The sequence below is a fragment of the Oscarella lobularis genome, chromosome 1 (assembly GCF_947507565.1).
Source record: "Oscarella lobularis chromosome 1, ooOscLobu1.1, whole genome shotgun sequence".
Lineage (NCBI taxonomy): Eukaryota > Metazoa > Porifera > Homoscleromorpha > Homosclerophorida > Oscarellidae > Oscarella > Oscarella lobularis.
Window position 1 is genome coordinate 5,588,956 of NC_089175.1, and position 13,727 is coordinate 5,602,682.

The window sequence follows — 13,727 nt, forward strand, 5'->3', positions numbered from 1 at the left end:
CTTTTTCGAATGACATCGACTACTCCATTTTCACATCTTTTCAATAGGCACACAGTCGCGACTGAGAAGTTTGGGGTCGAATAACTGCTAAAAACGTTCGGCATGACTAAATCTCAGAGTAGTTTGTTTCTAAGGGTACTGACTATGCTATCAAACGAGGGTCTCTCTAAAGGGTTGAACCTGACGCAGTCATACAGAAGGGTCGCGTAATCTCGCGGAGCCTCGACTTTTCCCTCTGGGAGTCGACCTCCCGTCTTCGTGTGCAAGTGAATTGCCTCGTTCGGCATTCCTTAGGAAAAACAGGTAGAAACAAGGAAACCTGTTATCTGTGCATGAATACCTTTGTACGGACGGTCTCGTTCTTTGATTTCCCATAGTAGAATCCCATAACTGAAGACGTCTGATCGCTTGGCGATTTCTCTCTTCTCTTCGCCGTCTTCGGTGCCGTACGTGACCGACTGATATCGTTCCGGTGCGATGTACATAGCTGTGCCTCCAGGAGTCTGACCCTCTTCGCGATACTGAGTCACTGAGCTAACGTCAGTCATTTTAGCAAGACCAAAATCGCAAATCTATATGTATGAAAATACATAATACATTAGCTAGCCGCGTTGACCTACTTTGCAAATGTATATCGTTCTTCCTTCTCGAGTTATCTTGTTCACGAGGATGTTGTTTGACTTGAGGTCGAGATGAATGACGGTTGGTTCATTATCGTGAAGATGAGACATCCCCAGAGCGATTTGATAGGCAATGTCGAGACGATTGTCCCACAGCTCTATGCTGCGGTCATCAGATGAGGTCAAGACTTGAAACAAGTCACCACCACTGATGTACTCCATGACCAATGCATAGCATCTAGAAGAAGTACAGATGCCGATGAGACTGAGAATGTGAGGGTGAGGCTTGATGCTCAAAAGAATTTGAGCTTCCTTGTCTAGGAGTGCCGATTGCCTACATAGAGAAAAAATAGACAAATAAAATCAATGGAGCGTCACATACTCTGGCAATAGTCGTCTCTTTAGGAAAACTTTAATAGCGACAAAATTATCGCTATTTTGCAGCTTTGCACGATAGACTTCACCGCTGCAGCCGCTACCAAGTAAATCGCGTTCTTCGTCATACTCGATGTCACTCTCACTGATTCGAATCATCGGATCAGGAGTCGGTTCCTACATGTAAATGATTGCTATAAATTTTTGTATATTAGGGTACATTTTCAGTACGTCTTCATCGACAAAATTGGGCCATTCTTCAGCAATCGGTTCGTCCAATTTCACACCAGTGAGCCTCAGGGGATCATTGAATTCTAAATCTTCATTTCAAGACCAATCTCCGTTAATTAACTAATATCGTACCATATTTTGCAATGGCCAACAGTGGAATCGATTTAAATAGACTATACTTGATTGAAGGAGCTCCGCCGCCAAATCGTATAAAGCAAACTGCGTCTGGCAAAGCCACGCAACAAACGCTTTGAAGATGTGTGGAAATCATGCCGTCTGGAACATTAAGCTGACATAAAATCACCAATAATATCACCCTAAATAAAATCTCATTTCCTCTTACTTCCCTACATTTCATGACATCTATTTCAAAGACAATGCACGCATGTCCGTTGCAATAGCCGCACATTACAAACAAAAGTGCTCCCTGTCCGGGAACGTCTACGGCGACAGCGGAATGATAACAGAAGGAGGGCAAGAGAAAGGAACCAAATAGTTTCGTTATTCTCACAAACTCCTAATAATAAATAATCAACCTATATTTATCTTTACTCCCCTCTCAACAAAGCAATACCCTGGTATTCAATTTGAATATGAAAGCATCCCTGAAGTCGCTCTGCGAATCAAGGCCACCAATGAGAACGGCGCGATTCTTATTGATGGAGGTAAACGTATGACCACAACGAGGCAATGGCCTCGATCCACTGCAGTCGAGCGGAATCCACTTCTCTACGATAAGAGACGATTAGAAAACGACTTCTATTCAATACCAAATACCTTCGCTAAGAGAAAACGTCCACAGCTCATTGTTGAACCCGTCGAATTCACGATATTGGCCAGCAGCCGGAATCCAAGACGATCCCGGTGCGGGAGAGAAAATCTCGTCTCCTCGACCCCCGAAGACGACGAGCACTCGATTCCCCTCGTCGCCCAAGAGACACATTCCGCACCCGGAGCGACCGTGCGGCCAGGGGCTCGATTGACGAACGATTCGCCATTCGAACGTCGACGGATCGAGCGTGTGCAAATTGCTCGTGTAGGCGAGACTTCCAAACACGTGCGGCGACGGATGAATTCCGCCGTAATGATATATGCATCTATTCGACGTGACGGCAATTTTCGATGCCGACGACGGAATTGGAACGTCGACTTCTCTCCTGAACGTCGTCCTGCGTTTTGACCAGACGTTGTCGCGCAAATTCAGCGTCCATATCGTCTCGCTCGACAGGTAACGGGTCTTGATGTCGCGTCCTGAGACGCATCCGCCCCAGACGAGCATCTGACGATCGAGGACCGCTGCGACGTGACCCTTGCGATGTTCTGGTCCTATTTTTGCTATATTGAATTCCTTATTATACTTGCGTGTTACTGGTTGAGTCTCACTTCCTTCGGATGGTGTCGTCTCGGCGGTAAATAGCTTTGGGTATTCGTATTTTCGTTCAGATGGTTCGCCTTCGGAAGACCGACTTTTTGGACGCTCTGGGGGACTTGATCGTCGACGAAAAGCGCAGCCACAGCACCCGACAATGCTGCCCATCGTCCGTTCTTCATCCGACGTCCGGAACTAACGCGCGGTAGGTACCTAGACAACACTGACCTACAACAAGTGCCATTTTTCGACAATATCAAATTTTCATTTGCGTAAGCAGGAAAGGTGAAAGAACAAACAAGAAAAGAGAGTGAATACTTTGAGGTAACAACACCCATATGTAGACTTCATGACAGCTAAAAAATGTGACTCCTAAAAACTGCAAAACAATTCAAGCAAATCACTTAATCTTTGCTGTAGTAATGATCCACGGCCGCTTTCCCAAAAACGTTTTCGGCTACATCTTGGAGTCCAACGTCGCTGTGAAGGAGAGCCTTCAGCACGTCGCCAACCGTTCCAGATTTTCCACTCTCGTTCATTTGCTTCTTTCTCCATTTGTTTAGCATTGCCTTGCAACGATCAGCGCTGTCATCAAAATCTGTGCTTCTCCTAATCTGCTTTATCTCGTCATCGGTGAGAGGCGCAGGGCCCAGAAAATTTGCCACTTTCTTCCAAAATGCCTCTATTTTAATGTGAAGATGGCGAATTTGATCATCGGTAACAGGACTGCTCAATGGTGTTTTATCTATATGTTAAAGCACAACTATCATATATTATTATAAGCGTCACGTATATAATAAATAATGCGAATATATAATACCCCTTCCTATTTCAAACATACTAAAAAACCTACCGGAGAGAGAGGCGTCAGATGCTGGGATTTTGCTAGCCTAAAAGCAAAGGTAAAAATAGAAATTACTTTATCAGGTTCTTACCGATGGCGTCGAAGTGTATCCTTTCATAGCATACTCTTTCAACATCAGAATGCAGTTCGTTTTCTTTCCTCCCGTTAGTTGAATTTCAAGCCAGGGATCGTCAGCATCTTTGTCTTTCTTTTTTAGCATGATGCTGCGCGTGCAGTATTTTGAAGGAGACTTCTTTGCTTGAGTCAACTCTTGCTTTTGAATTTCTGTTGCAAGAGTGGAGATCAGTTTCCAACCGGGGGCGATGTTTGTAATTTTAAGAGTAATTGGATCATGTCGTGAAAAGAATATTGTAGCGTTGTAGTTCAAAAACTGAGTCAAGCTGTTGTGGCATCGTTCAACGTGGTTGACGTAAGATGATTTTGATGACGTAAAGTGGAGATCAATCGTTGCAATGTCAGGAGAGCTGCCTCTTGCCCACCTTCCAAAAGCCAACGCTCGATAGCAGTGCCCAGCACATCGAAATAAACACGCAAACAGCTTGCAGAAGTGCTCTGTTTTTATATCAACGAATGACAGATAAAGGGTAGCTGTCATTCCAACTCCACCATTTACCAAAGTTGGAACGGAAGGCCTACCTTGTCGGTATCCGCTTGTGACATCATGTAACATGGTAGGAGAAAAGACGCCGGCATCTTCTCTTTCATATAGAAGATGAGTCACACTTTCTTCAGACATGGTATGTCTTATCCTGATATCTACAGTCTTTGCGAATTTTTCGCCGCAGGGATGTAAGACTATAAGGTCTGTTATTTCCGTGTCGTCTTCTACCCCTTTGGATTCCTCTGGCTGATACTCATAAACAGTAAATCCTGTGTATAAGATTTTGCCTTCTATTGCTCCAGGAGGAATTGTTACTGTAAAAAATTCGGAATTGATTGTTCCTCCAGCTTTGTCAACGTTCTTCTGGACTGTCTGCGCCTTTTTGAACTTCAGTGTCATTTCACAGTATTGAAGTGTGATACTTTCAGACAAAGCCTGCGTATGAGACACTTGAAAATTAGGCACCAAAAACTTTTACAGCACAAATCACCTTAAAAGTGGTTTTTAGGCTCGCTTCTGTTCCTGACGAGAGCTGAACTAATACAGGCACGCCATGTTCTTTGTGACGGTAAAGACTCACAGCCTCTCTGCCAAAAACTTCTTCAGCTACATCTAGAAGCCCAACGTCGTTGTGAAGGAGAGCTTTGAGCACATCACCAATGGTCGCAGATATCTGCTTCATTCGCCACCGACTTAGCATTTCTCTGCAACGATCGGCGTCGTTTTCAAACTCTCTGCTTCTTCCGATCAGTTTTATTTGATCAGAAGTGAGATGCAAAGGACCCAGAAAATTCGCTACGGCCTTCCAAAATGCTCCTACTTTGGGGTGAAGCTCTCGGATGTGATCATCAGTAACAGGACTGCTCAAAGTCAGTTGACCTAACCGAGACGGAAATTAGGCAGGCAAAGAGCAACTAGGCATGTGCACTCGCAACTATTATTGTATAATGTTACAGTACTACACCTACCGGAGGAACAGGTGATAGCTACTCTACTTTGACCAGCCTAAATACAAAGATGCACAGAAAGAGAAACTTCCTTCTAAGCTCTTACCACTGAAGACAAAGCGTATTCTCCCAACGTCAGCAAGCAGTCGGTTTTCTTTCCTCCCGTTAGGTGAACTTCAAGCCATAGAATGTCAGTAGCATCGTCATCTTCCTTCTCTAGCATAAAGCTGCGCGAGCAGTATTTTGAAGGAGATTTCTTTGCTTGAATCAACTCTTGCTTTTGAATGTCCCTCGTAGGAGTGGAGATCAGTTTCCAACCGGGAGACGCGTTCTTAATTTTAAGCGTAATTGGATCATGCCGTGAAAAGAATATTGTAGCGTTGCAGTTCAAAAGCTGAGGCAAGCCTTCGTGGCATCGTTCAACGACACTGACGTAGGATGATTTCGAAGACGTAAAATGCAGATCAATTGTTACTGTGCGAGGAGAGTCACCTCTTTTCCACCTTCCAAAAGCCAACGCTCGATAGCAGTGCCCGGCACATCCAAATAGACATGAAAACAGCTTGCAAAAGTGCTTTGTTCTTATATCGATGAAGGGCAGACAAAGAGTGGCTGTCATTCCGACCTCATCGGTCACTGAATTCTGCCTGTAAAGCTCGCATGGGGTAACAGAAAAGTCACCAGCATCTCGTCCTTTGTATAGAAGACAAGTCTCACGTTGCTCAGGAACGGTATGTGCTATCCTTATTTCTGCATGCTTTGCAAATTTTGCGCCACATGGATGTAGGACTATGATATCTGTGACTTCAGTGTCGTCTTTGACTCCTTCAGATTCTTCGGACTGGTACTCGTAAACGGTGAATCCTGTGCATAAGGCTTTGCCTTTTATTGCTCCAGGCGGTATAGTCACCCTGAAAAATTCAGATCTTATTATTCCACCGGCTTCGCCAATGTCCTCCTGCACTGTTTGTGCTTTTTTGAATGCCAGCGTCATGTCAAATAATTGAAATTTTATCAAAGAATCTCTACGCTCAGACGAAGCCTGTGGAGCAGGACACACTCGAAAAAACTGACGACAAAATGTAACGCCTAATTTCACCTCAGAAAGTTTCGTTTCTTTTTCTGACGCTTCATCGAGTGTAATGTTTTGAAGATGACAAAGCAATTCGACAATGTCTTGGCGTCCTGTTACGGAAAGCATGACGCAAAATTTGTCGTAACATACCGCGCCTTTCTTAGGAAGAACTTCAGAGAGCAACTTCTCGTGCTGCTCACTTCGACGAAAGCGAGACAGAGACCTGTACTCTTCCCTGCTGACTAGCTGACGCATAATAAGGAGCTCGTGATCGCGCAAATCTGGACGCCATTTGTCGAGCAAGGAGGACAAGTTTGGACGAACAACAGAGAGCCAGCAATCCATGGTGGACTCCCCGTATACTGCTCTCAGGAATGGGCGGCGTTCTGGGGTTCTTTCGCACTGCAAAGGAACGATCGAAGGTGGGCAATCGAGATCGTTAGCCAATCTAGTCGCGAATCTGAAGGTCAACGAAAATGCGGTGCCCGAACATCGTGAGGGTCACGCTGCCGCAGTGCTCGATCGTCAGATGCTCGTCTCGGGTGGAGCTGTAGTCGAATCCGGAAAGAAGACCTGCTACATGTCGAGCGAGACGATTTGGTCGTTGAATCTGCGCAACAGCGTCTGGTCGAAAGGAACGGCGAAGTTCCGGAGAGAAGTCGACGTTCCAATACCGTCGTCGGCGTCGAAAATTGCCGTCGCGTCGAATCGATGCATCTATCACTACGGCGGCATTCACCCGTCGCCGCGCCAATTCGGAAGTCTCGCCTACACGAGCAATTTGCACACGCTCGATCCGTCGACGCTCGAATGGCGAATCGTTCGTCGTACGAGTCCCTGGCCGCACGGTCGCTCCGGATGCGGCTTGTGTTTGCTCGGCGACGAGGAGAATCGAGTGCTCGTCGTCTTCGGGGGACGAGGAGACGAGATTTCCTCTCTCGCGACGGGAGCCTCGTGGATTCCGGCCACTGGACTCTATCGCGAGTACAACGGCTTCAACAATGAGCTGTGGGCGTTTTCTCTAGGCGATGGTATTGCGGCAGGGTCGTATGCATTTTCTCTTTTAGTCTTATTTTTTAGAAAATTGGATTCCGTTGGAGTGCAGCGGATCGAGGCCATTGCCTCGTTGTGGCCACACGTTCACTTCTATTGATAAGAATCGGGCTGTACTCATTGGGGGCTTAGATTCGCAGGGGTCATTCAAAGATGCTTTTATATTCAAATTGAATACAAGAGTATTATTATTATTAGTTCATTGTTAGGGGGAGGGCAGAGATTGATATAGATTGATTATTTAGGAGTTTGTGAAGATGACCGGCTCCTTTCTCCTGCCCTCCTTCTGCTATCACTCCGCTGTAGCTGCAGACGTTCCAGGACAGGGAGCACTTTTGTTTATAATGTGCGGCTATTGCGATGGACATGCGTGCGTTGTCTTTCAAATAGATGCCATGAATTGCAGAGAAGTTAGTCGAAAATTTAGCTGTAACGTAGCATTAATTAATTAATGATTTTATTTTAGCTAAGCGTTCCAGATGGCATGATTTGTACGCGTCTTCAGAGCGTTTGTTGCGTGGCGTTGCCCAACGAAGTTCGTTTTATACGATTTGGTGGTGGAGCAGCTACCGTCAAGTACAATCTGTTTAAATCGATTCCACTTCTAGCTATTGCTAAATACGGTAGTAGAACACACCTAATTTTTCCTGGTTCTTAAAGTGTGAAATTTTTAGAGTTTAACACGCCTCGGAGGCTTACTAACGTGAAACTAGACAGACCAATTGTTGAAGAAGGGTCTGGCTTTGAGCAAGAAGAAGTTCCCGTAATGAAATAAATCAATATGCATGAAAAGGAAATTACGGCGCGGTCATTTAGGAACCGACTCCTGATCCGATGATTCGAATCAGCGAGAGTGAAATCGAGTACGACGAAGAAACCGATTTGCTTGGAAGCGGCTGCAGCGGTGAAGTCTATCGAGCCAACCTGATGAAAAACAACGACGTTCAACGTGTAGCAATCAAAGTTTTTGTTAAAAGGCGAATAATGCCAACGTATGCAATACTGAGGCTGATTTGAATTATTATGGATAGTTTTCTCTGTGTAGGCAATCGGAGCGCTTAGACAAAGAAGCGCGAATTCTTTTGAGCATTAAGCGTCATCCTCACATTCTCAGTCTTATTGGCATATGTACCTCTCCTAGATGCTACGCATTGGTCATGGAGTACATCAGTGGTGGTGACCTGTTTCAAGTCTTGACCTCAGCCGATGACCACGGCATAGAGCTGTGGGAAAATCGTCTTGGCATTGCCAATCAAATCGCTCTGGGAATGTCTCATCTTCACAAGAACGAACCGACCGTCATTCATCTCGACCTCAAGTCAAACAACGTTCTCATGAACAGGATAACTCGAGAAGGAAGAACGATGTATATTTGCAAAGTAGGCCAAACGGCTAACCAATAGCATTATGTATATCCTTATAATTATATAGATCTGTGATTTTGGTCTTGCGAAAATGACCGACGTTAGCTCTGTGACTCAGTGCCGCGAAGAGGGTCAGACTCCTGGAGGTACAGCGATGTACATCGCACCGGAACGATATCTGTCTGTCACGTACGGCACTGAGGACAGCGAACAGAAAAGAGAAGTCGCTAAGAAGTCCGACGTCTTCAGTTACGGAATTCTGCTATGGGAAATCAAAGAGCGAGACCGACCCTATAAAGGTATTTATGCATTGACAACGCGTTTAGCTTTGCTTAACTGTTTTTGCAAAGAAATGCCGCCGGTGTCAATTCACTTGCACACACAGGCGGGAGGTCAACTTCCAGAGGGAAAGGTCGAGGCCCCAGAAGCTTACACTGCTCTTCTGAAAGACTGCGTCAGGTTTAATCCCTTAGAGAGGCCCTCGTTTGATGATGTGATCAGTATCTTGAGAAACAAACTGATCTAGGATCATCCAGCCCCGTTTTAACATATAGACAAACACTTTTTACCTTTACTTTTGTTACGCTTTTATATTGTTTACTGCTTTACCCGTAGTCTTTTACAGACGCATGCAACTATAAAAGTAGAATACTGTACAAGTTTGAACAAGTGAGTACTACAAAATGAGACATTCTAATTCATTAATTGTCCGTGCTATAGTAACGATCTACAGCTGCTTTGCTGAAAACTTCTTCAGCCACATCTCGGAGTCCAACGTCGCTGTGAAGGAGTGCTTTTAGCACGTCGCCGACGGTGCCAGATTTTCCGCCTTTGTCTATTTGCTTCTTTTGCCATTTGTTCAGCATTGCTTTAGAACGATCGGCGTCGTCATCGAAATCTCTGCTCTTTCTAATCTGGTCTATCTCGTTATCAGTGAGAGGTGTAGGGCCAAGAAAATTCGCCACTCTCTTCCAAAATGCCTCTATTTTAATGTGAAGTTGTCGAATTTGATTATCTGTAACAGGATTGCCTATTGTTGTTGTTTCACCTACACCTAGCGAGTTAGGCAAGCAAATATCCCACATTACCATGATAGCCCATACATCTACCTACCAGAGAGACTGGCACCAGCGGCTTCAATGTTACTAGCCTAAAACAAAGATATGATACAGTAAAAACGTTTTCTTTAGCCCTTACAACAGGAGATGAAATGTACTCTTTCAACGTGAGCAAGCAGTCAGTTTTCTTTCCTCCTGTTAGCTGAACTTCGAGCCATGGATCGTCAACTTTGAATATCCTCTTTAGCGAAAAGCTGCGCGAGCAATATTTTGAAGGAGATTTCTTTGCTTGAGTCAGTTCTTGCTTTGGAATTTCCCTCGGAGGAGTAGATATCAGTTCCCAACCAGAAGAAACTCTTGTAATTTTGAGCATAATCGGATCAGATCGCGAAAAAAATAATCTGACGTTGAAGTCTTTCAATAGTTGAGGCCAACCTTTGTTGCATCGTTCAACGTGGTTGACGTAAGATAACTTTGATGACGTAAAATGCAGATCAATTGTGGCTGAGTGAGGAGAGTCGCCTCTTGCCCACCTTCCAAAAGCCAACGCTCGATAGCAGTGCCCAGCACATCCAAATAGACATGCAAACAGCTTGCAAAAGTGCTTTGTGCTTATATCAATAGATGACGGACTAAGACTAGCTGTCATTCCAACATCAAGAGTGATTGTTGGTGATGTAAATGCTGGACGGTCAAAAAACATCCCAGAAAAGATTCCGTCCTTTGGTCCTTCATATAAGAGACAAGTTTCAGATTGAAAACAGTCATAAAATTTCATCCTGATTTCAACATTCTTTGCAAATTTTGTGCCGCAAGGATGTAAGACTATCATGTCTGTCACTTCCGCGCCGTCATCAGTGTCGTCATCAGCGTTTTTGGATTCTTCTGGCTGATATTCATAAACAGTAAATCCTGTGCGTAAGGTTCTGCCTACTATTGCTCCAGGAGGAATAGTCACTGTAAAAGACTCAGAAGCAATTACTCCTCCAGCTTCACCAATATCCTCCTGCAAAGTTTGTGCTTCTTTGAATATAAGTGTCATGCCACGGAATTCAAGTGCAATAACAGCGGTAGAATCCTCGCTTTCCGACAAATCCTGTAGACGCCACAAATGATCAAAAACGCAAATAATCAATAGCCTAAATCACCTTAGAAGTGCTTGAGAGCTTCGTTCCTTTCTCTGATGAAACATCAACGTAGCGCGCTTTCGTTTCACCTTCTTCACGAATGGCAGATACGATGTCTTCGCGTCCTGTCTCGCGAAGCATATAGTACAAATTTTGAATGAGCGGGATTTTCTGAGGAAGAATTTCAGAGAGCAGCATCTCTGTCTGCTCCTCTGTAGACAACGTAGACAGCGATCTGTGCTCCTGGGGAGTGATGAAACGATATTTCCGAAGAGCAGATAAATCTGGACTCCATTCGAATTCGCGCAAGCATTCCAAAGCGAGCTTCCAACGGCTTTCTCCCATTTGAGATGTTGTCCGGGTCTTCAGTGATTTCCGACCCCCCAACGTCGAGCAGGATATCTGTTGTCCTTCTCGTTTACTACCTATCAATTCACGCCGAATTGTCGCTCAGTGCAATAAACGAGCTGTACAACGCCACAATCGGCGAAGCAGAAACGGGAAACGTTTCGTCGGTCACGCCAACGACGTACATTTTCCTATACGACCTCAAAGACCTCCACGATAAGGTAGAGCACGTCCAAAAAAGACCTACTAGTAATTGTATCACTATTCAAAATGGGCGGGGATGTGTGAGACACAAATCCAAGACGCTTCTCACGGACGTAATCTGACGTTCTGCATCGACCTGTTGACGTCGTCGAGTGTTTCAGTTTTATTGTTTACGTGAAAAACACTTTCATGTTGCAGTAAATGAGATGGGGGCTCGCCGTGACGTCACAAATCTGATCATTTCTCTTTTCAGACTAGACGTTCGGGAATCCTTTTTCGTTAGGCTTTCAATAGAAGCAGACGTTTGTACTGGCTAAACTAAAGATTTTAGTATTATCAATACTCGTTTAACGCTCGTTTAACGCTTCAATTGATTGGAAGCTGGCGAAGTAAAGCAAGAGATACAAACGCATGCAGCTATAAAAGTAGAAAACCAGCTTGAACAAGTGAGTACTACAAAACCAACATTCTATAGTAATGATCTACAGCTGCTTTGCCGAAGACTTCTTCAGCCACATCTCGGAGTCCAACGTCGCTGTGAAGGAGTGCTTTTAGCATGTCGCCGACGGTGCCAGATTTTCCTCTCTTGTCCATTTGCTTCTTTCGCCATTTGTTCAGCATTGCTTTAGAACGATCGGCGTCGTCATCGAAATCTCTGCTCTTTCTAATCTGGCCTATCTCGTCATCAGTGAGATATGTAGGGCCAAGAAAATTTGCCACTCTCTTCCAGAATGCCTCTATTTTAATGTGAAGTTGTTGAATTTGATCATCGGTAACAGGACTGCCTAATGTTGTTTCACCTACAACGGACGAGACGCTAGTTAGGCAAGCAAATATTACTATCAGGCTCATACAAATACCTACCAGAAAGAGTGGCACCAGCTGCTACACCAACTTGAAAGCCTAAAAGAATTAGTCAATGTGCAGGGAACCACGCAAGCACGACTGACAGTACCATGATCAGTTTCATCTGTTCCAACGTCAAAAAGTGACTCTTTAAACAATTTTGCCAGGTGAAAAACAAATGCTGTTGCTGACGCACAGCAATACTTTTGATAAGATTTGTCACGAATTTTTGTGTCCTTTGTTGCATAATCTGACACCCCTTTGACAAAAATCCACTTGCTTCTGCCGGCTAAATAACGTTTACAGCCATCATAAAAACCAAACCCTTCCATGTCATAGCCTATCAGTTTTCGTCCAACTCTATCAGCCATTCCATCCCAATCTGCAGTTTCTTTCACTTCATCTCCCGTGACGAATTTGCCTACTGTATATAAATGACTGATAGTCTGTTCTCTTTCAGAGCAATGGGTGGCTCGATGCTCTTCAATTCTTCCGGGATGTCCAGTACCCACGGCGCATCTTTCCCTACACCTTTAGCAAGTTTCTTGAGCGTTTCTTCGATTTGGGCTGGAGGAGTTTCTGGTTTACCCTTCTTTCCATTTTCATACACCTTTCCATCGTCAATACAAATCTCGTGGGGCACTAAAAGATCTCCTAGCTGAAGACCGTCGGGTTCGTCGGGATCATAATTGATGAAGGGCGGCGGCGACTCGGATTGCGCTGCAAACTAGCCTCGTCCAGGGCCACGCCCTCAGAACCTTCTCCGATTATCTCGTATGACGGAAGAGAAGAAGCAGAGATATCTGTGGGAGAAGGGTCTGGGAGAGGAGAAGCAGAGATATCTCTGGGAGAAGGGTGTGGAAGGCGGGTGAGCAAATCAAGGGTGTCTCCGTATCCTGTCTCGCGAAGCATGGCATAAAACTGTTTGTAAGAATGCAGGCCTTTCTTTGGAAGAATTGTAGAAAGCAAATCCTTTGCCTGAGTATCTGTCGACAGCGTAGACAGTGATTTGCGCTCTTCGACAGTGATAAGCCCATAATCCAGAAGAGAATCTAAATTTGGGCTCCATATTCCAACTAATACGGGCAACTGTAGCCGAACCAACTGCCAACAATGCTCCATGCCTACTGTGCGGACTTCCTCTAGCTCTTCGTGTCGAGCATGTTCGGGTCTTCAGAAATTTGCGACCCGTATGCAGAAATCAAAGAGCGTAAAAACCGTGGTAAAACGGTACGTACGTGCAGACAACACGCTTAGCTTTTTTGCGGTGTCAATTCACTTGCGCGCACAGGTGAGAGGTCAACTTCCCGAGGGAAAGGTCCATGCAGGCCCCAGAAGATTACACCATTACACTACTCTTCTGAAAGACTGTGTCAGGCTTAGAAGCCCTTGTTTGATCATGTGATCAGAATCATGAGAAGCAAACTGCTATATAGGATCATTCAGCCCCATATTTTAACATATACAAACAGTTGTTACCTATATTTTTATTACGTTTTGTTACAAAATTGAAACGCATGCAGCTATAAAAGTAGAAGACCAGCTTGAACAAGTGAGTACTGTACTACAAAACCAACATTCTAATTCATTATTTGTCCTTGCTATAGTACTGATCTACAGCTGCTTTCCTGAAGACTTCTTTAG

The 13,727-nt window shown here is 44.7% G+C and overlaps 5 protein-coding genes and 1 long non-coding RNA gene across 8 annotated transcripts; 2 read left to right on the plus strand and 4 right to left on the minus strand.

Moving 5' to 3' along the window:
• Positions 1-23: 23 nt before the first annotated feature.
• LOC136199794 (uncharacterized) lies at positions 24-2,773 on the minus strand. Of its 3 annotated transcripts, none has more exons than XM_065990093.1 (11): positions 2,610-2,773; positions 2,004-2,552; positions 1,801-1,955; positions 1,570-1,743; positions 1,359-1,515; positions 1,227-1,309; positions 1,003-1,172; positions 621-954; positions 341-572; positions 144-289; positions 24-87 (listed from the first exon to the last, which is right to left on the minus strand). In XM_065990093.1, the coding sequence occupies exons 1-11, from the start codon at positions 2,761-2,763 to the stop codon at positions 31-33; spliced, it is 2,211 nt and encodes a 736-aa protein (XP_065846165.1). In that variant the 5' UTR covers positions 2,764-2,773; the 3' UTR covers positions 24-30. The 3 variants fall into 3 exon arrangements, with proteins under 3 accessions (XP_065846165.1, XP_065846164.1, XP_065846162.1); XM_065990092.1 differs by having other exon boundaries at positions 24-84; positions 2,004-2,561; XM_065990090.1 differs by having other exon boundaries at positions 2,004-2,561.
• Positions 2,774-2,835: 62 nt separating this feature from the next.
• Positions 2,836-6,422, minus strand: LOC136188053 (uncharacterized). The gene is made up of 7 exons (XM_065975781.1): positions 6,108-6,422; positions 5,115-6,050; positions 5,030-5,066; positions 4,552-4,940; positions 3,531-4,496; positions 3,449-3,485; positions 2,836-3,340 (listed from the first exon to the last, which is right to left on the minus strand). Exons 1-7 carry the CDS (start codon positions 6,336-6,338, stop codon positions 3,000-3,002), a joined length of 2,937 nt encoding a protein of 978 aa, XP_065831853.1. The 5' UTR covers positions 6,339-6,422; the 3' UTR covers positions 2,836-2,999.
• Positions 6,423-6,450: 28 nt separating this feature from the next.
• Positions 6,451-9,198, plus strand: LOC136188063 (uncharacterized). Its single transcript, XM_065975789.1, has 10 exons — positions 6,451-6,505; positions 6,550-7,114; positions 7,164-7,318; positions 7,382-7,546; positions 7,603-7,759; positions 7,811-7,899; positions 7,953-8,128; positions 8,182-8,515; positions 8,568-8,799; positions 8,851-9,198. Exons 1-10 carry the CDS (start codon positions 6,458-6,460, stop codon positions 9,024-9,026), a joined length of 2,097 nt encoding a protein of 698 aa, XP_065831861.1. The 5' UTR covers positions 6,451-6,457; the 3' UTR covers positions 9,027-9,198.
• On the minus strand, positions 9,090-11,015 carry LOC136188073 (uncharacterized). Its single transcript, XM_065975795.1, has 4 exons — positions 10,707-11,015; positions 9,698-10,654; positions 9,614-9,650; positions 9,090-9,554 (listed from the first exon to the last, which is right to left on the minus strand). The coding sequence occupies exons 1-4, from the start codon at positions 10,881-10,883 to the stop codon at positions 9,202-9,204; spliced, it is 1,524 nt and encodes a 507-aa protein (XP_065831867.1). The 5' UTR covers positions 10,884-11,015; the 3' UTR covers positions 9,090-9,201.
• A 68-nt stretch (positions 11,016-11,083) lies between these two features.
• LOC136185534 (uncharacterized) lies at positions 11,084-11,677 on the plus strand. Its single transcript, XR_010669573.1, has 3 exons — positions 11,084-11,434; positions 11,491-11,515; positions 11,569-11,677. It is a non-coding gene; the product is annotated as an uncharacterized lncRNA (long non-coding RNA).
• On the minus strand, positions 11,565-13,191 carry LOC136185455 (uncharacterized). The gene is made up of 3 exons (XM_065972627.1): positions 12,193-13,191; positions 12,102-12,140; positions 11,565-12,037 (listed from the first exon to the last, which is right to left on the minus strand). The coding sequence occupies exons 1-3, from the start codon at positions 12,452-12,454 to the stop codon at positions 11,691-11,693; spliced, it is 648 nt and encodes a 215-aa protein (XP_065828699.1). The 5' UTR covers positions 12,455-13,191; the 3' UTR covers positions 11,565-11,690.
• Between the last annotated feature and the right edge of the window lie 536 nt (positions 13,192-13,727).